Source organism: Bombina bombina, chromosome 5, assembly GCF_027579735.1.
Source record: "Bombina bombina isolate aBomBom1 chromosome 5, aBomBom1.pri, whole genome shotgun sequence".
NCBI classification, from domain to species: domain Eukaryota; kingdom Metazoa; phylum Chordata; class Amphibia; order Anura; family Bombinatoridae; genus Bombina; species Bombina bombina.
The window spans coordinates 513,591,178-513,617,234 of NC_069503.1; the positions used below are offsets into that span (position 1 = coordinate 513,591,178).

The 26,057-nt window shown below is 36.3% G+C and overlaps 1 protein-coding gene across 1 annotated transcript in view; it reads left to right on the plus strand.

The window, feature by feature from the left end:
- Positions 1-26,057, plus strand: part of BBS9 (Bardet-Biedl syndrome 9) — a 1,102,055-nt gene that overhangs the window by 262,432 nt on the left and 813,566 nt on the right. The window contains exons 6-7 of the mRNA XM_053714434.1: positions 7,205-7,379; positions 14,876-14,960. Of these exons, the coding sequence (XP_053570409.1) occupies positions 7,205-7,379; positions 14,876-14,960 (260 nt within the window). The remainder of the gene's footprint in view (positions 1-7,204; positions 7,380-14,875; positions 14,961-26,057) is intronic.

The following is a 26,057-nucleotide window of genomic DNA, read 5'->3' on the forward strand; positions in this document are numbered from 1 at the left end:
GCCTACCTATGATCCAGGAAGGTCAATATATGACTACCGTGGATTTAAAGGATGCTTATCTTCACATTCTGATACACAGAGATCATAATCGGTTTCTCAGGTTTGCCTTCCTAGACAGGCATTACCAGTTTGTGGCTCTTCCCTTTGGGTTAGCTACGGCACCAATAATCTTTACGGGGTGGAAGGTGAACGAAGGAAAGAGTTCTCTATCCCTTCTCACAAGAGTTTCCTTCCTAGGAACTCTGATAGATTCTGTAGAAATGAAGATTTACCTGATAATGGTAGCGGCAATGGACATAGTGCCGTTTGCCCGCCTACATCTCAGACCGCTGCAACTTTGCATGCTCAGTAAGTGGAATGGGGATTACACAGATTGTCCCCTCTACTAAATCTGGATCAAGAGACCAGGGACTCTCTTCTCTGGTGGCTATCTCGGGTCCATCTGTCCAAGGGTATGACCTTCCGCAGGCCAGATTGGACAATAGTAACGACAGATGCCAGCCTTCTGGGCTGGGGTGCAGTCTGAAACTCCATGAAGGCTCAGGGCTCGTGGACTCAGGAGGAGGCACTCCTTCCGATAATCATTCTGTAACTAAGAGCAATATTCAATGCTCTTCAAGCTTGGTCTCAGCTTGCTGCAGTCAGGTTCATCAGATTTCAGTTGGACAATATCACGACTGTATCCTACATCAATCATCAAGGGGAAACAAGGAGTTCCCTAGCAATGTTGGAGGTTTCAAAAATAATTCTATGGGCAGAGATTCACTCTTGCCATCTATCAGCTATCCATATCCCAGGAGTAGAGAACTGGGAGGCGGATTTTCTAAGTCGACAGACTTTTCATCCGGGGGAGTGGGAACTCCATCCGGAGGTATTTGCCCAGCTGATTCAACTATGGGGCAAACCAGAACTGGATCTCATTGCGTCTCATCAGAACGCCAAGCTTTCTTGTTACGGATCCAGGTCCAGGGATCCCAAGGCAGCGCTGATAGATGCTCTAGCAGCGCCTTGGTCCTTCAACCTGGCTTATGTGTTTCCACCGTTTCCTCTGCTCTCTCGTCTGATTGCCAAGATTGCTTTGGTGGTTTTGATAGCACCTGCGTGCCACGCAGGACTTGGTATGCAGATCTGGTGGACATGTCATCCCTTCCACCATGGACTCTGCTGCTGAGGCAGGACCTTCTGCTTCAGGGTCCTTTCAACCATCCAGATCTAATTTCTCTGCGTCTGACTGCTTGGAGATTGAACGCTTGATTTTATCAAAGCGTGGTTTCTCTGAGTCGGTCATTGACACCTTAATTCAGGCTTGAAAGCCGGTCACTAGGAAAATCTATCATAAGATATGGTGTAGATATCTTCATTGGTGTGAATCCAAAGGTTACTCATAGAGTAAGGTCAGGATTCCTAGGATATTATCTTTTCTCCAAGAAGGATTGGAGAAGGGATTGTCAGCTAGTTCCTTAAAGGGATTTAAGATTTCTGCTCTGTCTATTCTTTTGCACAAGCATCTGGCTGATACTCCAGATGTTCAGGCGTTTTGTCAGGCTTTAGTTAGAATCAAGCCTGTCTTTAAACCTGTTGCTCCACCATGGAGTTTAAATTTAGTTCTTAAGGTTCTGCAAGGGGTTCCGTTTGAACCTTTGCATTCCATAGATATTAAACTTTTGTCTTGGAAAGTTCTGTTTTTAGTAGCTATCTCCTCGGCTCGAAGAGTTTCGGAGTTATCTGCTTTACAATATGATTCCCCTTATCTCATTTTCCATGCAGATAAGGTAGTGTTACGTACCAAACCTGGTTTTCTTCCTAAGGTGGTATCTAATAAGAATATCAATCAGGAGATTGTTGTTCCTTCACTATGTCCTAATCCTTCTTCAAAGAAGGAACGTCTATTACACAATCTTGATGTGGTTCGTGCTTTAAAATTTTATTTACAAGCTACGAAGGATTTTCGTCAAACATCTGCTTTGTTTGTGGTCTACTTTGGACAGAGGAGAGGCCAAAAGGCTTCGGCAACTTCTCTTTCTTTTTGGTTAAGAAGTTTAATACGCCTAGCTTATGAGACTGCTGGCCAGCAGCCTCCTGAAAGAATTACAGCTCATTCCACTAGAGCGGTAGCTTCCACATGGGCTTTTAAGAATGAGGCTTCTGTTGAACAGATTTGTAAGGCGGCGACTTGGTCTTCGCTTCATACTTTTTCTAAACTCTAAAAATTTGATACTTTTGCTTCTTCTGAGGCTATTTTTGGGAGAAAGGTCTTACAGGCAGTGGTGCCTTCCGTTTAAGTACCTGCCTTGTCCCTCCCTTCATCCTATAGCTTTGGTATTGGTATCCCACAAGTAATGGATGAATCCGTGGACTGGAAACACCTTACAAGAGAAAACAAAATTTATGCTTACCTGATAAATTTATTTCTCTTGTGGTGTATCCAGTCCACGGCCCGCCCTGTCATTTTAAGGCAGGTGTTTTTTATTTTTAAACTACAGTCACCACTGCACCCTATAGTTTCTCCTTTCTCTTGCTTGTCTTCGGTCGAATGACTGGAGGTGGCAGTTAGGGGAGGAGCTATATAGACAGCTCTGCTGTGGGTGATCCTCTTGCAGCTTCCTGTTGGGATGGAGAATATCCCACAAGTAATGGATGAATCCGTGGACTGGATACACCACAAGAGAAATAAATTTATCAGGTAAGCATAAATTTTGTTTTTTGACAAACTTCTTCCTTGTTTGTTATCTACTCTGGGAAGCGTAAGGGTCTGAAGGCCTCTTCGACTTCCTTATCTTTTTGGTTGAGGAGTGTTATACGCTTAGCTTGCGAGTCAGCAGAACTTAGACCTCCTCAGAGGATTATGGCACATTCCACTAGAATGGGGATTTCCTCTTGGACCTGTAAGAACGAGGCCTCTATGGACCAGATTTGTAAGCCAAAACGTCTAATTTAGAAAAAGTATGTAAGGAGGACAAGTTAGCCGCCCTGGTCCTCCTTACATACTTTTTCTAAATTTGACGTTTTTGCTTCGACTGAAGCAGCTTTTGGGAGAAAGGTTTTACAGGCTGTGGTGCCCTCAGATTAGGGTCCACCTTTCCTTTACCCCTCCCGTTATCATTTAGCATCCTCTAGAGCTTGGGTATAGTTTTCCCAACAGTAAGGAATGATGCAGTGGACTCTCCTCATATTAAGAAGGAAAACATAAATTATACTTACCTGATAATTTAATTTCCTTCTGTATGAGGAGAGTCCATGGCCCCGCCCGTATACTCCGATGGGCGGACCAAAATTTGTTTTTCTCTTTTGGCACCATTTATACCCTGATATTTCTCCTACTGTTCCTTGTTCCCTTGGCAGAATGTCTGGGATATGAGGGAAGTAGGGGGAGTATTTAAGCCTTTGGCTGGGGTGTCTTTGCCTCCTCCTGGTGGCCAGGTTCAGTATTTCCCAAAAGTAAGGAATGATGCCGTGGTCTCTCCTCATACAGAAGGAAATTAAATTATCAGGTAAGCATAATTTATGTTTTTGGGCATTTAAATTCTAAAATATATATTGAAACCTCAACACTGCATATTCCATTTTTTATAGTTGGTTTGTGCTGCCATTCCACACTTTAAAGTGACATTAATGGTATTAGAAATGTACAACATGGCTTAAAAATAATGTTATTAATATTTTCATTTTGGAAAAATGGTTAAAACCAGCTTTCATGGTGTAATGGTAGGCCACATGCTCACACCTCCTACTGAGGCCCAGTTTCCACTGAGGTGGTAAAGTTTGGAAACTGGTGGTAAAATATTTCCATTAAAGTCTTAGGAAAATTTTTTATGTGAACACCAGTTTCCAAACTTTACCACTTATAACTAGGCCTTATTTGGTTGTTTTTATAGTTGTTATTGAAATGAATTGCTGATACTGTCCCGTGCGTTGGTTTGTATCTGAATTGTGCATCAGGTAACAGTTGCAATATGTTGTTTCTTTTAGGTTACCTCACCAGTAATTATTGTTAGTTATATAGGTCTTACGGTTGTTGAGTTTTCCTGATATAACTTGTTTTTATGTATGGATGGGTTATAGATTGCTTAAAGGGACATGCAACCAATTTTTTTTTCATGATTCAGATAGAGCATGCAATTGTAACGATTTTTTTCTCCTATTATCAAAATTTGCTTCATTCTCTTGGTATCCTTTATTGAAGGAGCAGCAATGCACTACTGGTAGCTAGCTAAACATATTGAGTAAACAAATGACATATGTGCAGCTACCAATCAGCAACTATCTCCCAGCAGTGCATTGCTGACATTGCTGAACTTGTGTCTACCTAGGACGGTTTTTCAGCAAAGAATACCAAGATTGCAAAGCAAATAAGAAAATAGAAGTAAATTGGAAAGTTGTTTAAAATTGCATTCTCTATTTGAATCGTAAACAATTTAGTGTTGACTTTACTTTCTCTTTAAGGGAGGGTCCTTTGTTTACAGATGAATGGATGATGACATAGGGTTAGCTATTTTTGCTGCACTGGTTTGGGAGTTTGAGTGTAGTTCTTATTTTTAGTGGTGCATTTTGTTTCTGCTATAGTAGTGATATGGTTGTATATCAGAGTTGAATTCTAAATGGTTACAGGTGGTTTGTAGGTAGTCTGCTACAGGTGGAATTGTGCAGTTTATTTCTACATTCCATCATTTCTTTTAGAGTATATTTAATTAATTATACGTGGCAAAGTTTTTTACTTGATGTCCCTTATGCATTTTTAAGTCTTCTGATAGTGCTGTTTTATAATCTAACAGTCTATTATTGTTAGTGAATTTCTCTCAAGTTCATTGTGACAGCACATAAAGCAGAAGGTGATTTATGACTAGAGGGTTCCTAGGAAGCCACCACTTGAAGAAGGGAGGAATCTTTAAATCCATTTTTTCAAAGTTTCTGCTTGGAAACATCTACAAACCATTCTTCTCCCAGTGGACCAGAAGCTTATTTAATTATTCAGTCCACCACAAAGTTAAGGCTTCGCTAAAATTCAGTTTGTAAAGTGGTTCACTCATAATTCCTCAGTTTTCAGGCTACTACTTGATGAACCAGTCCTGGCAGAATATTTAGAAGGCACCCATAATGAAGAGAGAAGTGTGAATAATAATGGCTTGGGAAGAGTTTCAAGTTTTGCCAATTTCAGTGATTTGTATTCTAAGTGTGGGACCTAAGACTTGTATAACCTTAACCACAATCTCATCACAGTTTTCTGGTACTCATAAAATAACCTCTGTAGATTTCATAGTATTTAGATGGGACTTACCTAGGCCACAAACTCTAATAGCCTACTGGCAAATTGTGGAAGCTCTACCCTTGACATTTTTAGGTAACGTACACAAGTTTTTAAAATGTCAATCAGGATTAACATTAAGCCATCCTTGTTGTCCCAATATGGCCTCATCAGACACTGTCAATGGGACACATAAAACAGTTACAGTACAGTACACTTTCATCTGCCTTTCCATTTACACAGACTTGTTCTCTCAAGCAGCATTCCTCTATATAGGCTTGCTTCTTTTGAATCTTGTCTTGGTTACTGAACCATTGATACTAAAATGCAAGGTTTTCTCTTCATATGCGGTTAATACTTTTACTTAGGCTCACAATCTACTCACCTCTAGGAACTACATCATAGTTTACATCCTAATTAAGTGTTGATGGATGGCAAACTTAATAGTCTGGAAATCTGTAGGAACCTTCCAGATATAATTGCTTCCGACAGTTGTTTATGGGGGCTTATTTAAGGTTTTTGTTGAAGCTTTAAAATTGGCACTGCCTCAGCTGTTTCAGTCATGTCTTGCTCTCTACCTTGATTTCCATCTATTTCTTCGGTCTTTGGATCATTTTTATAATTTTTCAATCTTTAGCTCATTTTTATATTTTTGGCTTCTGTTCTCTTTGGGATCTTTAATATAACTTTAAGGCTTTACAATGACCCCATTTCAAATGCATTTGTTCTACCTACTGCTCCATATTGTAAACCCTTTTCCTGGTAGCAGTTACTTTTGCATGTGCATGTGTACTAAAGCTGAGTGTTCTAACCTGTAAACCTCCTTACATGGAATTTTACCAGGACAAAACAGTCCTGTAAACTTTGACCAAATTTCCTCTGCCGGTGCTATTATACAATTCCTTAAATTGTGAATTTTTTTTTCTTTTTGCCAAAATCCCAGAAAGTGCCCTTACACAATCTTGATGAACCTTTATATACTAATTAGCAGTGGTACTGTCCTTCTACAAAACAGACACCCTCTTCTGCCTTAATTAGGATTCCCTCTTTGTGGGATTTTCTAGTTGTGTTGATTGAATAAAACTCAGTACCCTCCATTACAGATTTTTTTAATACTTTTCATATAAATTGCTTAGTTCCTGTTGATCTCAGTGCCCAGGAGAGTTACATAATCTGGTTCAGTTTTCTTATTTAAAGTGTCTGCCTTTCTCTTAGTAGTGGATTACTATTATTCCACTTGTCATGAATCATCTTGTACTTCATGTGCACAGTCACTTAGAATGTGAGTAAAGGGATTTTATGGTGAGTCTAAAATACTGTTTTCCTCTTCCTTTTTTTTTAATGTCTTACCCTTCATGTTGTCTCTTTAGTTCCCTGTCTGTCAGCTTAGGTAATTCTGCAGTGGTGCTGAACTTTGTCTGACATATAATGTTGCAGTGGTGCTAAACCTCGTCTTACATACTTCTTTTTGAATCCAAGCAGTCCCTTCTTCATAATATATATTTTCCATAGCATCATAGCTTTCTTATAGTTTTCAAACTATGGTGCCTTTATATTACTCTATCCTCTTTCTTCTGATGGAAGACAGAATGTAAGCTAATAAGTCCATCTTTCTTATTGATCATCTATTGTAAAGGCCGATTACAGCCAACAGTGACTCATGGGCAGGGCCCTATACCCCTTTGATTAATTTATATTCTGATATTTATACCCAATATCATAGCAATGCATAATGCATTTGTACTTTATAATTAAATGATAATAGTAATAATAATCCCAGCCTCACCAAAATTGCATAATTTAAATAAGATTAGTTTGGTAGTAAAGGGTCCATGAACGCTCATACCTTTTTAATTAAAGAAAAAGAATTACCCTCTGTGTAATTTTTATAATTATGACTTGTTGGTAGCATTCTGTATATATTGTAAGGTTATAATTTAATGTTAATTTTATTTTTTTCAGGAAGGGATTTGATTTGTATCCAGTCAATGGATGGAGTACTAATGTTTTTTGAACAGGAAAGCTATGCATTTGGCAGATTTTTGCCAGGATTTCTTTTACCCGGTCCCCTGAGCTATAATCCAAGAGCAGATTCCTTTGTTACAGTCTCATCCTGTCGACAAGTTGAAAGCTACAAGTGAGTATATTTTTATATAAATTAAAAATAAATTCAAATATTATTTTGCTTTTTTTTCTTCAACCTAATCTAAAATGTAATTTTGAAGGAATAGAAAATGTAATGGTAAAGCATCAGATAAAAACAACTACTAATGATAAAGATCAAGTTCTTAAGTCCTTGTATTATATCTACAATGTATGAAGTAGTTTAACCAATATATTCGTCATTGCTTATTCTTTAATGCTTAATGATATGTATTTAACATATCTTACCAATTTATAGAGACGGAGTTAGGTCCCCATGGAGCCTAGATGAATAATCACAGAGACAAGTGAGAGAATTACTTAGCTGATATTGGCTTGATCATGTGGAGATTGGAATGTAGATTGTTTTTTAAATTAAGTGATTTGCTATTCAAGGTTTGTGTATAATTTTATGTAAATTTTAATGAACCATCTGAAGTTATGAAGAGTGAGAAGAGCCGTATAAGAATATGTAGTGTATTGAGGCTGAAAGAAGACATGACCGATAAAGAGGAGATGAGTGTAGACTACAGGTGGGTAAATATTTAGAAATTAGTGCATGGATATAAAGAAATATAATGTTCTATTCTAATGCACATAACAGTGCTGGTGGCAGATGTCAGCTGAGTACAGTAAACACAATGGCTTCCAATAAGTCTGGGAAACCCTGCCTGGCATCATGGTTAGTGTATTGCTGCCCGCATTTATCATTACATAGGCTGCTGCTTGTGCCTGCTTGTACTATGCCACCCTCAGCACATCATCATGTTTGGCATGGATTGACAACGCCACTTGGCACCAGTTGGCATAGCAGGTTTAGAAGCAGTGGTCTGATGGCTGCTGCTTGTTGTCTTTTTCGGCTACAGGCACGCTTATGTGAGCCTGCATCCGAAGGATCCTCCAATGCTGCATTTGCAACTTCTTAAATAGAGCCCTTAAAGGGACATGAAACCCCAAACATTTATTTCATGATTCAGATAGAGAATACAATTTTAAACAACTGCTTTCTAACTTAACACATTGGTGAGCCAATTACAATCGTTATATATTAGCAGCTACCAATCAGCAGCTAGAATCTAGGTTCTCTGCTGCTTTTGAGCTTACCTTGATAAACCGTTCAGCAACGGATAACAAGAGAAGGAAGCAGATTAAATAATAGCAGTAAATTGGAAAGTTGTTTAAAACTGTATGCTCTGTCTAAATCATGAAAGAAAATTTTTTGGTTTCATGTCCCTTGATTCTGAGCTTTCAAAGGGAAGACGCTTTGTGCGGTACAAGCAGGAGCCATTTACTACACGGTTTCCGGTCCAGCAGGAAGTATCAAAGGTGTAGAGGGAGACGCTGTCAGGACAGCTACTTTTGTCCGCGCCACGGCTTGCGTGCACTGGGATTACCCGGTCTTCGGCTGTGGGCGCTTGTTTACCAGCCCCTTCCAGGATCACCTCTGCTTTGTTTGGGGAATATCATTACCCAAGGATTACAAATAAGCGGACCCATCTGGAACACTTGGTGAGCAGTCACCAGGCACTTTTTGACAGCAGTCTAATGGACATTAGCCTACAGCTGACGATAAGTATTGATTACTATAACCGTGTCATTTGTACCTGCTACTGTTATTATACCGTACATTATTACTTGTTGTGTTTTTCCCTTTTCTTCTGTTGAAGTGTATAATAGACAGGAATTTGATTTAACTCACCTGCTATTACACTTGTAGTTTTGTGACCACTGTGCACAGTAGGTAGTTTATAGATATTGTAAACTATTTCAATTAAGTAAATTGTATATTGGACTAAGAGTGCTGTTGTGAGGTATCTTTTTTTTCTGTTGCTTAGTTCTTTGTATATTATATACCTTAGCACCAATATTATTTTATATCCTTTGTCCTAATACATAAGAAGACCTGAACATAGCAAACATTTGAGTTGATTTCATGTCCCTTTAAGCTTTTCTTTCTACACAGGAAAGTGCATGTGCAGAGTTTTTATAGCAGTTTTCACCATGCTGTACAGAATATTAAACAAACACACTCACATTGTTATTTACATATTCTTATGAATTTCCCCCTCTTAGTCTCTTCAACCATGTATTCTATAATGATGGATTATCATGACAGTCAAAATCATTGTTTGCTAAAGCAATGAGCATACTAGGTGGTTTAGGTTTGGATTTCAATGTAGGAGAGAAATCGGCCATATGTTTTTGAAAAAATAATTTAGAGGAAGTATATGCAACCTTTTACTACCCATGGACTCTTGACACTATACGTTTATAAATGTGTCATATAACGTTTTCATATATATGAAATTCATATATTAGAGATTAGAAATTAAGTTTTTTTTTTTTTTTTTTTTATAAAAAATATAAATTACTATTAAAAACTGAGCAGTGTCACCAATAAACCATCTTAAGAGGAGACAAGAGAGGAGAACTTCCCTCTCTTTCTTCTACTACTCATGTGCAATCAACATGTTCATTAACCCTATTCATGTCAAGGGTTGTGATTGGTTATCAAAAGTTTTTTTTTTTTGGGGGGGGGGGGGCAAGTAAACAATTACCTGATATATACTTATTTGCCAAAACAAGGCTGTATTATTCAGTTAAAATGAATAGTCTAGTCAAAATTAAACTATCATGATTGAGATAGAGCATGCATCTTCAAGTAACTTTTTAATTTACTCCTATGATCAATTTTTTAGTTGAAAAAGCAAGAATGTAAGCTTAGGAGCCAGCCCATTTTTCGTTCAACACCTGGGTAGCGCTTGCTAATTGGTGGCTACATTTAGACATATGTATTTATATGTGTATATTTGTAAAGTTGTAAGTGTAAATTTATAAATGTAGCCACCAATCAACAAGCACTATCCAGGGTACTGAACCAAAAATGGGCCGGCTCCTAAACTTTTATTCTTTCTTTTTCAAATAAAGATACCAAGGGAACAAAGAAAAATTGATAATAGGAGTAAATTAGAAAGTTGCTTAAAATTGCATGCTCTATCTGAATCACAAAAGAAAAAATGTGGGTTTAGTGTCCCTTTAAGTAGATAAAAATATATAAAAACATATTCATTTTTACTAAAGTGTTATACTGTCTATTTACTGTAAATATTTCAAATTCCAATGATCTGCACATGGCAGATAATATGTTCTGTGTCCCCCCGCCCCCCACTTTTTTTGCTCCATTGTCTTCTATGGGTGAATACGTTAATGCGATCCCAATATTCTAAGTTTGGCTTTTTGGCCGCATTTTTACTTTCAACTTGTAATACGAGTGTTGCCCGATGAACACAAAAAGCTTATTTCTAGCGGAGTCAAAGTGCATGCTGGAGCATTAAAACCTGCTCTACTTGTAATCTAGCTCATAATGTTTTAACTGAAAATAACCATGTCCTTCTAAATTGTATGCATCCAATATCTGGAAAGTTAATATATCTCTCACTGTTTTACTGCTTTTAATCCTCCTTCACTCCATCTATTACAAATCCAAATTTGTTTTTAAATATTTAAGTATTTCCATATTTTATGAATTGTCAATAAAAGATTTAACATTGTACTATGTTCTCTAATATGTTTTGCGATCTCATTAATACCTAAATGAGGAAGGACTTTTAAAGAATATGGTAAAATATTACTCTCTTCTAAAATATAAGGAGTAGAGTAATTACAGGCAGTCCTCGGGTTACATACATCCGACTTAAGTACAACTCGTACTTACATACAGAGAAAATAGAGCTTTATCGACAATCCTTCTTTCCAGGATAATCCAAAATACTGAAAATCCAATTGTCACAAGGACAGAAAGTGATGTGAAATTTTCTGAACAGGGGCACAGATAGCAAAACAAACTTTATCCTATGCTATCCAAAACAAAACAAAAATGTTTAACTAGAGTTTCACCTAAAAAAAGTGCCTGTACCAACTTACATACAAATTCAACTTAAGAACAAACCTAAAGTCCCTATCTTGTACGTAACCCGGGGACTGCCTGTACTCTCTAATAACCACTAAATAATAACTCTTACTAAAGATTCCCAATTATACCACATAATATTAGGAGCTGCAAGTCCACCATTATCTCCTGATTGCGTTCATTGTTTGTAACGTATTCTATCCTTCCTACCCTGCCATATACATTTTCTTATTGATTTATTTAATCTTGCATGTTCCTAAACAAATTTAAATTTACCCTTGTATCTATCCATATTTCGATTTTCATCTAACCCTTATATTTCAAACATTAAAATTAACCTTTATACCTGTAAATGTTCCTTAGCGTTCCATAATGTCTACTATTTTATGTAACTCTATATCAGCTTTATTTATGAACAATAAAATGTCATCAGCGTATAATGCTGTTTTGTATTTGTTTCTAGCAATTTTTATACCTTGCATATTATGTCTTAAGGTTTTATATAATACTTTTATTAATTGTTTAAAGTTAACAAATCCAAACATTTTCAACAAAGTAAATGTGAGCCCCATATTACATTATCAAAAGTCTTTTCAGCATCTGTTGCAAGAATCATAGCTTTATCTATGTCTTGTACTAAAGGTTTGTTTTCCATTAGCCAAAGCTTCTAAAATTATCATTAACTTCCATAAATTTCAATAAAAGCCCATATTTTCTTCACATTTACCAGGCTTTATAATTAAACAAATGAAAGAAACTTTTTTTTTCTGGGTTCTATTTCTCCTTTGCAATAGTCATTATATAAAGATGTTAATGTGGGTGAAATCTCTTCCATCAGCATCTTATAAAACTCTGTAGGAATACTATTAATTACCTCTTCTAATTGTATTTCCTTCTCTAATAGTGGTATCTGGTATTATGAAATCTTTGGTAGAGCTATTTTTCTCCTGAAATCTGACTTTCTTTCTTGATCTATATTACAATCCGCATATATTTTAGCAAAATACATATATATTTATTGGAATAACACAGTTCCCATAGACCTCAATGTAAACGTCCTTTTCAGTGCCATTTTTTTCCCCACGCCCACTCACTTTAAACCCTTAAAACTTTGTGCAGTTATGTGTAAAAAAAGTAAAGATGCTACATTTTATTTAATTAAAAATGGAACCTTACACTTAAAGGGCCATAATACCCAAATGTTTAAACACTTGAAAGTGATGCAGCATAGCTGTAAAAAGCTGATTAGAAAATATCACCTGAACATCTCTATGTAAAAAAGAAAGATATTTTACCTCAAACGTTCATCAGTAGCCACCTCCCATTGTAAAGGACCTCTAAGCAGCAAATCAGTATGTCTGTCCCGGGACAACTGAAAGGATGAGCTTCGTGCACTCTCATATTATTTCACCAATCAGGTAAAGGAAGCTTACTATGAAATCTCATGAGAGTTAAGTCAAATCTCATGAGATCACAGTAAGAGTTCATGACCTCAGCACTGCTGATGCTGATTGGCTACTGTTCATTTCTTCATTTTTTTAATTTTTTTACCTGCAGCTGGGAGCAGCTGAGTATAACTTTTTACACAGAACTTACTCTGGTGAATTGAGGAAATTGTGAGGTAAAATATCTTCCTTTTTTACATAGAGATGCTCAGGTGATATTTTCCTGTCAGCTTTTTACAGTTATACTGCATCAGTTTCAAGTGATTTAGCATATGAGTATTATGTCCCTTTAAGTTTGGGGGCAATTGGCGGACATTTTTGATCTTATCTCTGGTTAATTTTTGGATCGCTAATTGCTACCGTGAGCTTGTGGTAGCATTAACCAACCACTTGTAATGGCTGGTTATTTATTGTACGCCTGTAAATGGGCAAATTTACCCATTTACAGGCGCACAATAAATTAGCGATCCACTTGTAATCTAGCCCTAGGTTTCTTATTACAGCTGCTGCCACAATACCAGAATACATATATCACATTTTTACAGGCAGCTTATACTGTTTTACGCATTACTGAGTCTGTCCTACCAATGCAGGGCACACATCCTCACAATTATATAGCACACAGTAGCTTATTGGATTTAGATGTGTTTCCAGGCTTCCAGGCTTGTCTGCCAAATTCACTGCTACAGAAATTGCACCAACCATTAAGGGCTTTTAATAGGATCACTGGTGCCATGTGTCAAGGTACTCTGGGGATTTCCACTGTCCTATAAATGTGTAGTCCTATGTATGACTCGCTCATTGGCTTTTAATTACCTCCAGGCTTCTAGTAGAGAACAACAATGGGACAAGTGATAATGTAAATGTAAAAAGAGACAAATCCGTTGATTAAAACAGTACTTCACTCAGGATCTGTCTTCTACAACACCCAATCTGTTAAATTGTAGCCAAAAACCACAAAAGGGGTCCAATCAGAATCCAAGGGGCATAATATACAAAACAAAACACAAATTCAACTTTAATAGTCACAATGCTATATTTACTTTACTTCCAAGATCTTCAGCATTAATCAATCATAACACAGCAAGTGTCTTGAATCTTCTATCAGAGCATTCAGACATAAAACCATACAGCCATGAAGGAAAGCAAGAATCTATTGTATTTTCAAACACATGAGTGTCAACATTTTATACTTAAAATACAATAGTTTCCATCAAATGGTTCACAGATTTATTCACAAAAACAGAAATAAAATACTTTGTTTCTGCTCTTCAGGTTTTAGTGTGGTTACAACTTCCCAATGAGCAATAATGTTATTCCAAAAGCTACAAACTGATGAGTGCAAGATATCTAGGAATCTGTGATTGTCATATTGTCATATGACATTGTTATTTTGATATACAGTGTTGTATTCACTGGTATAGTATATATAGTGCAGTGGTTTTCTTGGACATTGCTGAGGGCTCTCTCCTGGTGTTTGGCTACATTAGCAGGCAGTTTCAGCTGGTACAGGAATATTGTAAAGTGTAGAAGTGCCTTTATTGCTTCAAACAGGGGAATGGTGGACTTTTACGAAGAAGTCCTTTTTTTTCTTCATCACTGATGTCCTATAAGACAAAACAAAATGTACTTTTATGTTGCTTATTCAGTGCTTTAGATGAGTCTCGTATAAGATTTCACTATTGCCATGGTAGGCTAGGAAAAAATAAGGGAGATCTTGTAAGGTATCATTAAGGGATTGCAGAAAAGCTTCACCAGATGTTTGTAATGTTTATATCTGGCAATCATAATTATGGGGCAGTACAAATCAGTGAACATAGACTGTTGGATATTAAATCTGCATACTGTTTTTTAACTTGAAGTCATAAAGGGAACACCTTGCATTGTTAATTTAGGTGGTGCCTCTACATCCCTGAGGCAGTTTTTTTTTAAGGTGTTATTGCTAGGCAATCCCTCTTAAAAGCTATGGTGTTGTTTTGAACCTGGAACCCAGCATTCATATAAATAAGTAGTTTCACTGGAATCATTTTGCGTGCCAACCTACTAGTGTTTCAAAATTCTTCCTTTATAAACTGAATTATTTTATAGACCATAAAATCTTTGTATCAAGTTTATATTTCTTTATTTTTTTAACAGATACCAGGTGCTTGCTTTTGCAACGGATGCAGATACCAGGAAGGAGACAGAACAGCAAAAAATTGGAGCAGCAAAGAAACTGGTGGTAAATAGTCGTATTTAATACAATCAATTCGTTTTTTTAAGATACATATGTTTGACCTAAGCTCTCAAATTTTGGACGTAGACTGGTTATTGAAGTACAGGCAGTTTGTGATCTGTAAATTACGCTGATGTGAATTAAATTGTAAGTTCTCTAGGGAAGAGGGCTTTTTAGTCCTTCTGTCCCAACCTGCCTTCCCTTCCTTGTCTTTGTTAACTGTACCACTGTAAAAGATAAAACATGATAATTAACATGGACATATGTATTATGTTGGTGAAATATATACTCAAAGGGACACCAGAATTTTTCCCATTCCCCAGCTTGGCATAACCAACACGGTTATATTAATATACTTTTTACCTCAGTTATTACCTTGTATCTAAGCCTCTGCAGACTGCCCCCTTATTTCAGTTCATTCGACAGACTTGCATTTAAGCCAATCAGTACTGACTCCTAGGTAACTCCATGGGCGTGAGCACAATGTTTTCTTTATGAATATATGTCAAAATGAATTCAGCTACTAGGCGGCCTTCAATGACTTAGAAATTAGCAAATGAGCCTACCTAGGTTTAGCTTTTAACTAAGAATACCAAGAGAACAAAGCAAAATTGATGATAAAAGTAATTTGGAAAGTTGTTTACAATTACATGCCCTATCTGAATTATGAAAGCTTATTTTTGACTAGACTGTCTCTTTAAACAAGTCTCCTGTAAATACTGATTCTCTCATAGTCATATCATTATATCACACATTCAGACAATATTTTTAAGGCTTACTAGGTCTTAGGGGTAGATTTATCAAAATGAGAATGCGCCTGCAACTGATATTTATGACGCAGCGGTTTAAAACACTTCTTCCTAAGCCATCTCCACTACTTTAGAGTTGGCGGATTATAACCACTCAAGACTGATCTGACTGGGGTGATTGACAAGCCCTGTGGCACAAGAGCATGTGGTAGCATTCAGTTGTGCAATGATAAGGAAAACAAATGAATCCGAAAATTTGCAATCTCAGGTAGACAGGATCACTAGAAGGGTAAACCTTCTCCGTCCAGACAATAATAGATCTTCCCCTTAGTCTATAAAATACTCCAAATGTAAAAAAGAAAAGCGCAGCAATATAAAACTTACTAAACATTTCACCCATTGATGGGAAATTACTTTATAACTCAAATTGAAAATACTATACTTTTTATTACTAAATATATATTTCTATATATATCTGATACTGTTCATGTGAAATACATATCTATACATATATAACTATAGAAATAGATATATAGGTATAGGTATATACAGATATACCTATAGAAATATGTTTTGAAGAATAAATAGAACATATTGTTCTATGTGAAGAACATTGGAATGTGAAATCTTAATATTTCATGTTGGGTCTAGCACCCTTGAATATACGCGGCTGGGATAGCGGCTGGGAGAAGTTAACATGGTCACAATAATGTTTTTGCTTGCATCAGATTTTTGCTCGCACATAAACTTTTTGCTTTCAACTCAATATACTAATGGAATCCAACACGTGCAAAAAGCCTCCATCTAGCAATGCTATCGCTCGAGTGGGAGCTCTAATTTGCTCTCCTCTCGTAATCTAGCTAAATTATGAGTTTAATGTCACTTTTTAAAGGATATGTCCAAGACCTGCAAACCAATGCATATGTTTCTAATTTAGTTCTATTATCTAATTTGCTTCATTCCCATAGTATTATTTGTTGAAGATAACTACATTGCAGGAAATAGTGTTGCCCTCTAGTGCTTTTGCAAATGGATAACATTGTTGCAAAACTGCTGCCATATAGTGGTCCAGACACATGCACGCTCCTGAGCTTTTTTTCAACAAAAGATACAAAGAGAACTGAGAAAATGTGTAAATTAAAAATCACATGAAAGAAATTTTTTGGGTTTCATGTTCCTTTAATGCCCCTTTAATGTCAATTTCACTGCGGAATAGTGGTGTCAATTCTTAGTTGTGACTTAGTTTTGTTTTATCAGCAGATAGTCGCTAAAATAATGTAATTATAAACAATTTAGGCTGCCTTTTTATGCATTTTGAAAACTGATTTCATTCTCCTACACACAGGGGTGAATACGCCTTAAAAGCATATTTTCTTCAGCTTTTTTTTCTATTTTAGTAGTGTGGTTTCAATACAGTTAAAGATGATTTTAGGCTGGCTTTGGCAATCAAAAGACGTACACTTAATAAGTTCTCTAAAGATCGTTGCCAGCCGCAGCTGTTTTACAGACATATTGTACTAGATAATTGCCTTAGCACATATGGCAACAAAAAAAAACTTTCCTGTAAGTTTTATCACATGTTTATAAAACTCCATTGGTCATAAAAGCAGTAATCTGCGTTTTTTTCTTATATTGATATACTATTCCCTTGCTTATCATATTTAAGTTGTCATGTATCACTGTCTCCTGCTACATCACACAAGAGACTCTTTTATGTTCGTATTCCTGGCGCTTGTTGAGATTATCACTTAATCACAATAAAGTTTTTCAATTTTTTATATGTATAATTTGATATTTAGGTGATCCTCTATGTTAGTAGTCGGGAGGCAAATAGCAATATGTACATATCATCAATGCATTATAAGAATGGTTTAAGATCGGCAAATCACAGAATCGGAGTGAGTACAATACTGAGAATCTTAGTTACTGAGTGATGATAATATAAAATGATACAAATGTAGTCATATATTGCATACATTTATATATATTTGTTGGGGAAAACTCTTTAGGGGGTATTACAAAGCTCAGTTTTGTTTTATTGGCTCTGTCTGGTTGGCTTATAGATATTTATATAGTTAGAGCAGGGTGTCCAACTGGAAACTTGTGTGCCACATATTTTCTTCTGTACTTGTTTTTAGTGACCTCCAGGATAAAGGAAACCTAAGAATATGTGCCATAAATTTGTGGCCCAAGGAAAAAGCTGAGCTGAAAATGTGTACCTTGGATGACTTCTGTTCCGTCTTTAGGGGAGAACAGCAGATAGAGGCTTACCTGGAACCTTACCTAAATTTTGCTTCTACCACTAATTGTTTTAGGAAATATATTATTATTATTATTATTATTATTATTAATTTGTGTTTTTAATAGCAATAAATGTATATGGGCCCTTGAAGAGACACTGAACCCATGATTCAGATAGAGCAGGCAATTTTAAAGGGACAATCAACACTCAAGATAACAGTATCCGATATTTAAAAATAAAAAACGAAGATCCGCCTGCAGCGTACCCCTTTTGTCTTACCTACTTCCTACTCCTAGTAATCATCGACAATAACTTCTATAATATGATGTAAATATGGCAGCCTAACTCCTCCCACCGTTCCATAGCTACCTTCTTCTTCAGCCTTCAGCCAATCAGAATCCAATCCTCGGTCAGAAATTCAACGTGCTTGCAATTTCTGATCGAGGATTGGATTATGATTGGCTGATCATTTGAAGAAGAAGGTAGCTACGTAACGGTAGGGAGAGTTAAGCTGCCATATTTACATCATATTATAGAAGTTATCGTTGATGATTACTAGGAGAAGGAAGTATCAGGTACTGTTATCTCGAGTGTTGACTGTTCCTTTAAGCAACTTTCTAATTTACTCTTATCAATTTTTCTTCGTTCTCTTGCTATCTTTATTTAAAAAGCAGGAATGTGATGCATAGGAGCCGACCCATTTTTGGTTGAGAACCTGGGTTACGCCTGCCTATTGGTGGCTAAATGTCAGCCACCAATAAGCAAGTGCTATCCATGGTGCTGAACCTAAAATGGGCTGGCTGCTAAGATTTACATTCCTGTTTTTTAAATAAAGATAGCAAGAGAACGAAGAAAAAATGATAATAGTAGTAAATTAGAAAGTTGCTTAACATTGCATGATCTATCTGAATCTTGAAAGAAAAAAAATGTGGGTTTAGTATCCCTTTATGGCTTCTAAAATATTGATATGCGACCCCCAGGTATAGGGAATTTGCCCATCACTGATTTAGAGAAGTTAAAGGGACATGAGGTTTTCATGATTTGGATAGAACATTCAATTTTAAACAACTTTCTAATACACTTCTATTAGCAATTTGCTATGTTCTTTTGGTATCCTTTGCTGAAGGAACAGCATTGCACTACTAGCAGCTAGCTAAACACACCTAGCCAATCACAAGAGACAAATGTGTGCAGGCATTAATCAGCAGCTAGCTCCCACTAGTGTATGATATGTGCATATTCTTTTTTAACAAGGGATACCAAGAGATTGAGTCACATTTTAAAATAGAAGTGAATTTAAAAGTGTCTTAAAATTACATGCTGTATCTGAATCATGCAAGTTTAATTTTGACTTTCCTATCCCTTCAATATGAAATTCATGCTGCCTGGTTGAAGCCTGATGTTTTTGAAATTCTGTTATTAATACTTTTATGGAGTGGTTCAACTGGGAGATAATATTATTGATATGGCTATTTTAACTTATTTCTTTCTAATGACACGGTGAGTCCACAGATCATCATTATTACTGTTGGGAATATCACTCCTGGCCAGCAGGAAGAGGCAAAGAGCACCACAGCAGTGCTGTTAAGTATCACTTCCCTTCCCACAAACCCCAGTCATTCTCTTTGCCTCTAGAGCAAGGAGGAGGGGAAGTAATTAGGTGTCCTGATTGAGGTTCTTCTATCAAGAATTTTTTATTTTGAAGTCAGGGCAGGATTGCTCTGATCATCCATCACAATTTGGGTATAGCTGTACTCAACGTTAGTCTCTTCATCAGGGCTGTGGTAGCTTTAAAGCAGTTAGGAACTTATAAAGTGGGCTTTGCTGCATTTTCCTAACATGTTGCTGCCTTGTTATAGAAAGCCTGAGTAAGTTTACTCTGTCTTTCTCTTTACACAGGTCTCTGTGAGGAGTGGCATCCTCTCATACTTAGTGAGTCAACTGACTGCCGGACGGCTTTAATGCAGGTAAGTGCCTTTGTTCTTCTGGGGCTAGAAGGCTGGCACTGATGGTGTTAAGGACTCTCTGCTGTTAGTGGGACAAATCCTGAGGGATACTTAGGGCAGTATGCAGGCACATTTAGTCATGAGACTTGGAGAATAGGGGTTAATCTCCTTCATAGTAAGGAAGGGGTTAACCACCTTGGGACTTAAATCTAATTTGAGTTCTGTTTGATTTTTAATCTGTACTTGGGCAGCTTCCTCTGGTAGTGAACGCGAAGAGAGCGCATAGGGCGCCATTTCTAAGGCGCTGCATAGCTAGGAACACACATTGCCTTATGAGAAGCAATGTCGCTGAGTTGGGGTATCCTATTCCGCTTTTTTTGGAAGCGGTGTGATGCATTTTATTCCTTTTACTTATGTCTGTACCCTGCACAAGTGTATTAAACTTTAGGCTGTAGTAAGGTGCCTTTTGTGCAGCAGGATGAAGCGCGATGTTTGAGCGCTTCACCTCCATGCCGTCTTTGTGGCCCCGTCTCCTTCTTCTCGGGCAGGAGAAGCACCATCTTGGACGATGTCCCCGCTTCGTTCTCCGACCGAGAGCAGAGCATTGTTTCTATTCTAAACGGTCCTGAGAGTTGATAGTGTTGTTGAGACAGTGTCAAGCAGATTTACGTTCTTAGTTTCCCAAAATCAGGCTCTCCTCTGTAATTGTATAAACGGAGCTTGTATAGAGTTACGGTCTGTTGAGTTTTTAAACTTCAGAGGGCTTGTGGTATATCCATGTTTTTTTTTAATTATAATCTGTGTAAATAAAAACAATGGTACACTGTCTCCTTTAATTATCACCTTTTCATTCAGGAATACCAAGGGAAAATAATTTGTATTTGAACAAAGGAAAATCTTTTTTCTTTGCTCTGGTATGGTACACAATTGCAATTTTTTTTGCTTGTTACATAGGTCTCATACATATTCCTTCCGTCACATACAGTTCCTCTCAATCTCCTGGGGGAGTTATTTGTTGCAGAATTGCTGCCCAGGTGTCTTCTGGTATCTCTGGCATTATCTGTTTTTCCTATATTAAAGGGAAATCGTTAGAGGCAATTTAATAAATTCGATAGTAAGGTTTCTGCTCTGCTTGCTATGATACATATTGCCTTCCTTATAGTCTAATTAGGAGGATAGTCGGTAGCATCTGAGGGTTAAATCTCTGATTTGGACAGTATAATTCATTCATCTGGTGCTAAATCGATTATACCACGAAAATTCTAAATGCTGCTGGAGATGTGGCCACGGGTACGGAAACTTAGCTCACATGTGGTGGTGGTGTAATGTAGTCCAAAATTACTGGAGACAAATTATTGGAGAAATAGAAAAAATACTTAAGACCCAATTTCCCCTAGACCCTACAATCTGGCTATTGAGTAAGCCCCCCAAAATCAAACTTAAATACAAACTTAAACTCTTCTATATAATGACTAACAGCGCGAGATATCTACTAGCCAGAAATTGGAAGAATACAGAGGTTCCCACCTTACAACTCTGGATTAACAGAGTTGCTGAATTCCTTGAACTGGAGGAATATTACTACATTAAATTTGCTAAAATGAATGTATACGCAGAAATGATCTCCCTTTGGGAGCAATACCTTAAGAAGTAAATTACGATCTCTTTCAGAATAATATACACCAAACTCAATTCAATAAACTCTTTTGCAATATCCCCATAATAACAGGGTGTACACACAAATCTCATATTGAACTTTCGGGTTAATCAGACCGCAAATTCCACAAATGAAACAGGTCAACAGGCACTCTTTTCCTTGTCTCTTCCCCTTTTCTTCCCCTCTTCCTTTTCTCTTTTTTCTAAATCACTCTTCTTTTCATGTTAATTATTGGTTTATGATATTTGAATGTATACCTTAACATATAAAACTCAACTGATTATGTATAATATCTTTGGAAGCTGCGACTTCCACTATGTAATTCCACTTGAAATTAATAAATATTGGTTGGTAAAAAACAAAAAAACAAAAAAAAAAAACAGCACATCACAGATCAGAAGAACTTCAATGCTAACAGGAACAAACTTGACTCCCAGTTTATCATCCAAAAGTGTTTTTTCTGTGGTGACAGATTCGATTCCGTGTTGTAGAAAGGTACACTTTCAAACAGGTATCCACAGGATAGCTCCTTCACCAATTAGTAGAGATGAGCTCGCTAAGGATTTCAAATGTGATTCACACCCTCGGCTCTAACCAATAGACACCACACAAAAACAAGGATCTATGGAAGCCTCACAGGGTCACTGTTCTGTAATCAATACTTCTATGCGTTTTGTCCCGATCGACGGGACTTTCTCAAGAATGATTACAGGAGAGAACCATGTTCCATATAAAGAGAAATCAATGCTCACACCGCCATCATATGCACAATTCATTGGATATTAAAAAATGGGAGTGATTTATACGGAACACCGCATCAACCGTAATGTGTTTAAAAACATAAAAGATACAAATATATACACACAGATTGTACTTATTAAAAAATTTAAATTTAACACAATCTTGCATTCATTAGTACAGATATTAACAATGACCTGCTCCTTGCATCCGCAACTATCACCTCCTCTCATGCTAGACTGCAGGACTTCTGTCGTGCAGCACCTACCCTCTGGAACACTCTCCCTCGTGCTGTCAGGCTTTGCCCTAATCTTTCTTCCTTTAAATGCTCCCTGAAGACTTTTCTGTTCAGAGAAGCCTACCACCCAACTCAATAATAAATTAATTTCACTTACCTAATATTTCCCTCATCTAACTCTGTATTAACATCCTTCTCAATCTTGCAGTCCTCGCCTCCTGTTTCCCAACCTCCTACCCTTCTAGATTGTAAGTTCCCACGGGAATAGGGCCCTCAATCCCTCCTGTATGTGTTTGTAAATTTTGTCCTGTATCTTACAAGTCTTGTATTGTTTTATTTAAATGAATTGTATCCATGGACAGCGCTGCGGAATATGTTGGCGCTTAATAAATAAAGTATAATAATAATAATAATATATAAAATTGTAAAATAAACCAACTAAATTTGACACATCAACAAATATTTAAAACATAATAATAAAACTAAACGTTTCATACATTACACAAGAATAGATAATTTCCCCATTTTTCTATAAAAGCCCTATTAAAAAACTATAAAAATGCCTGGATGTCTAATTCAATATTTAACCCTTTAGGTTGCAAACAATCTAAAGGTTTTATCCAAAAAGTTTCTCTGACGGAGTTTCAAAAGTCTATTAGTGTCCCAACTATTAGTTGCTACCCATTCTACAATTTTAATACTAAGATCTTGAGGATTTTGATTATGAACCATTTTAAAATGATACGAGACACTATGATTCTCAAATCAGATTCAATGTTTCTAATGTGTTCTCTTAGTCTGTAATTGATCTTCTTTTTTGTACGACCAATATAAATTAGACCACATTTACAGGTTTATTGGTACACAACATATGTTGTGTGACAAGTACATCTACTTTCGCATTTATATAGTTTACTCCCATCAAAATTTGAAAAAGAGAGACTATTTTGTCCTATACAGGGACACATAATGCAATCTTTTTGTTTGCAAGTATATAAACCTAAAGATGCTCCACACCAATTAGTCAGGTGTCCATATTTAAAGGGTTGTCTAAGTTTCGTAGGTGCAATGTAATTCTTTATATCTTTATTCTTTCTAAAGATAACTTCTGGTTTATCTCCTAATATTTTTCCCAAACCCGGATCTAATTTTAGCACATTCCAATGTTTATTCAAGATATTCTTAATCTTGTAGTGCTGATTATTATATCAAGTTACAAACTTGGGGTCACTTTCTTACCAATTTCCTTTGCTTGTTGTTTTTCAACTGGTTATTTATAAGTAGAGATCTGTCCATACAAGCTATCATATTCTTGCTATCATCTTAAAAATTAGAGCTATATCCTTTATCTAAAAATGTTTTAATTAAAATGTCTGATTCTTTATTAAAATCATCTATATTAGTGCAATTACGCTTGATTCTCTGATATTGCCCTAGTGGAATATTTCTCTTCCATTGTTTTAAATGGCCACTTTTGGCATTGAGGAGACTGTTTCTATTTGTTGGTTTCCAAAAGTTTTTGTATCATGATATAAAATAAGATCTAAAAAGGTGATAGACCTGGGGAACTTTCATAAGTAAACTTTAAATTATATGTATTCCCATTCATATATGTCATAAAATTATTAATCTCATCAGAAGGACCTTGACATATTAATAGAATATCATCAATGAACCAATGATACTTAATGATATTATTTGCAAAAGGGTTATTATTCCAAATCATATTTTCTTCCAAATGAGACATATATAAATTAGCTTAAAAAGAAGATCAAATACAGACTAAGAGAACACATTAGCTTGAGTGCGGAATTGATGTCACATTACAGGCTAAAATGCTTGCGGTATAGCTATACCGACACGACTCGTAATGGCTGCGTTACTGTTTTTACACTGAAATTGCCATTTTTTCAGAGTTAAAGCCGTAACGCACAACTCATAATCTAGCCAGAAATTAGCAATCATGGAAAAGTTTAATATAGCTACTAAACATTTTCCGTAATTTAGATAGATATAACAATACTGTTTTGGCAAAAAAAAAAATAACAATACAGGTGGCCCTCGTTTTACAACGGTTCAATTTACACCCTCTCAGAATAACAACCTTTTTTCCAGTCATGTGACTGCTATTGAAAAGCATTGAGAAGCAGTGCATTTATTAAAATAGACAGTAGGTGGAGCTGTCCGCTTGTGTTGCAGCAAAGCCAAGCAAACTGAAATGAATCAGTTTAACCAGACCTGAGCTATCGAGCAGATTTCAAAGGAACAAGATCTTCCTGTCTATAAATCAGTCCAGATTGGAATGCATAGAAATAACTGTTTGCAGAAAAATGCAAGTGAAGTCTGTGTTGTGTGATTATTTTATTAGGTTTATAATGCTGTTTAGCAAATGTTTTTGTTCATTTAACTTAGTTTAATGATATATTCTGTGCTGTGTGATTATTTTATTAGGTTTATAATGCTGTTTAGCATTTAAAGTCTTCATTTCAAAGCTTTAAAAATAATGTATTAGGTGTTATTTATGACAATTTTGAGAGGGGCCTGGAACCTATCTCCCTCAATTCCCATTGACTTACATTATAAACTGGGTTTCAATTTACAATGGTTTCAATTTACAACCATTCCTTCTGGAACCTAACCCCGGCGTAAACTGAGGGCTACCTGTACATTGTATATTCAGGACATTAAACAAAATAAATATACAGTATATAGAAAAAAACCTAAGGAAAAGATTAAGGAAAAATTATGTACAAAAATAATAATAATTTATAAAGTGTATATTTAAAAACATGACCTTCTGGAAAATGAACCTCAGATAAACAAATATCCAAAATATAAAAAGTATAAAAAAAAAAAATAGCATAATTCAAAATCTTAATTAAAGGTAAAGTAAAGTCAGAATTAAATTACTATTATTCATATAGATCATGCAGTTTTAAACAACTTTGCAATTTATTTCTATTATCTTAATTGCTTGATTCTCTTTGTATCATTTCATGAAAAGCATACAGCTAGATTACAAGTTTTATGTTGTGGCTTTTAACGCTGAAAATATGGCATTTTCAGCGTTAAAACAGCACCACAGCTATTACAAGTGTTGTCGGTATAGCTGTACCGTTTTTTTCATTGGATTCCCATAACAAGTTTTGCGGTGAGGCTAAAATCAGCCAATAGGATTTAAGCAGCTTTCATTCTATTGGATAATTCGAATTAGCCAATAGAATGAGAGCTGCTTAAATCCTATTGGCTGTTTTGAACAGCAAATAGGATTTTAGCAGCCCTATTTAGTATTGGCTGATTCAAATTTTTCAGCCAATAGGATTGCAAGGGACTGGTAGTGAACGCGAAGAGAGCGCATAGGGCGCCATTTCTAAGGCGCTGCATAGCTTGGAACACACATTGCCTTATGAGAAGCAATGTCGCTGAGTTGGGGTATCCTATTCCGCTTTTTTTGGAAGCGGTGTGATGCATTTTATTCCTTTTACTTATGTCTGTACCCTGCACAAGTGTATTAAACTTTAGGCTGTAGTAAG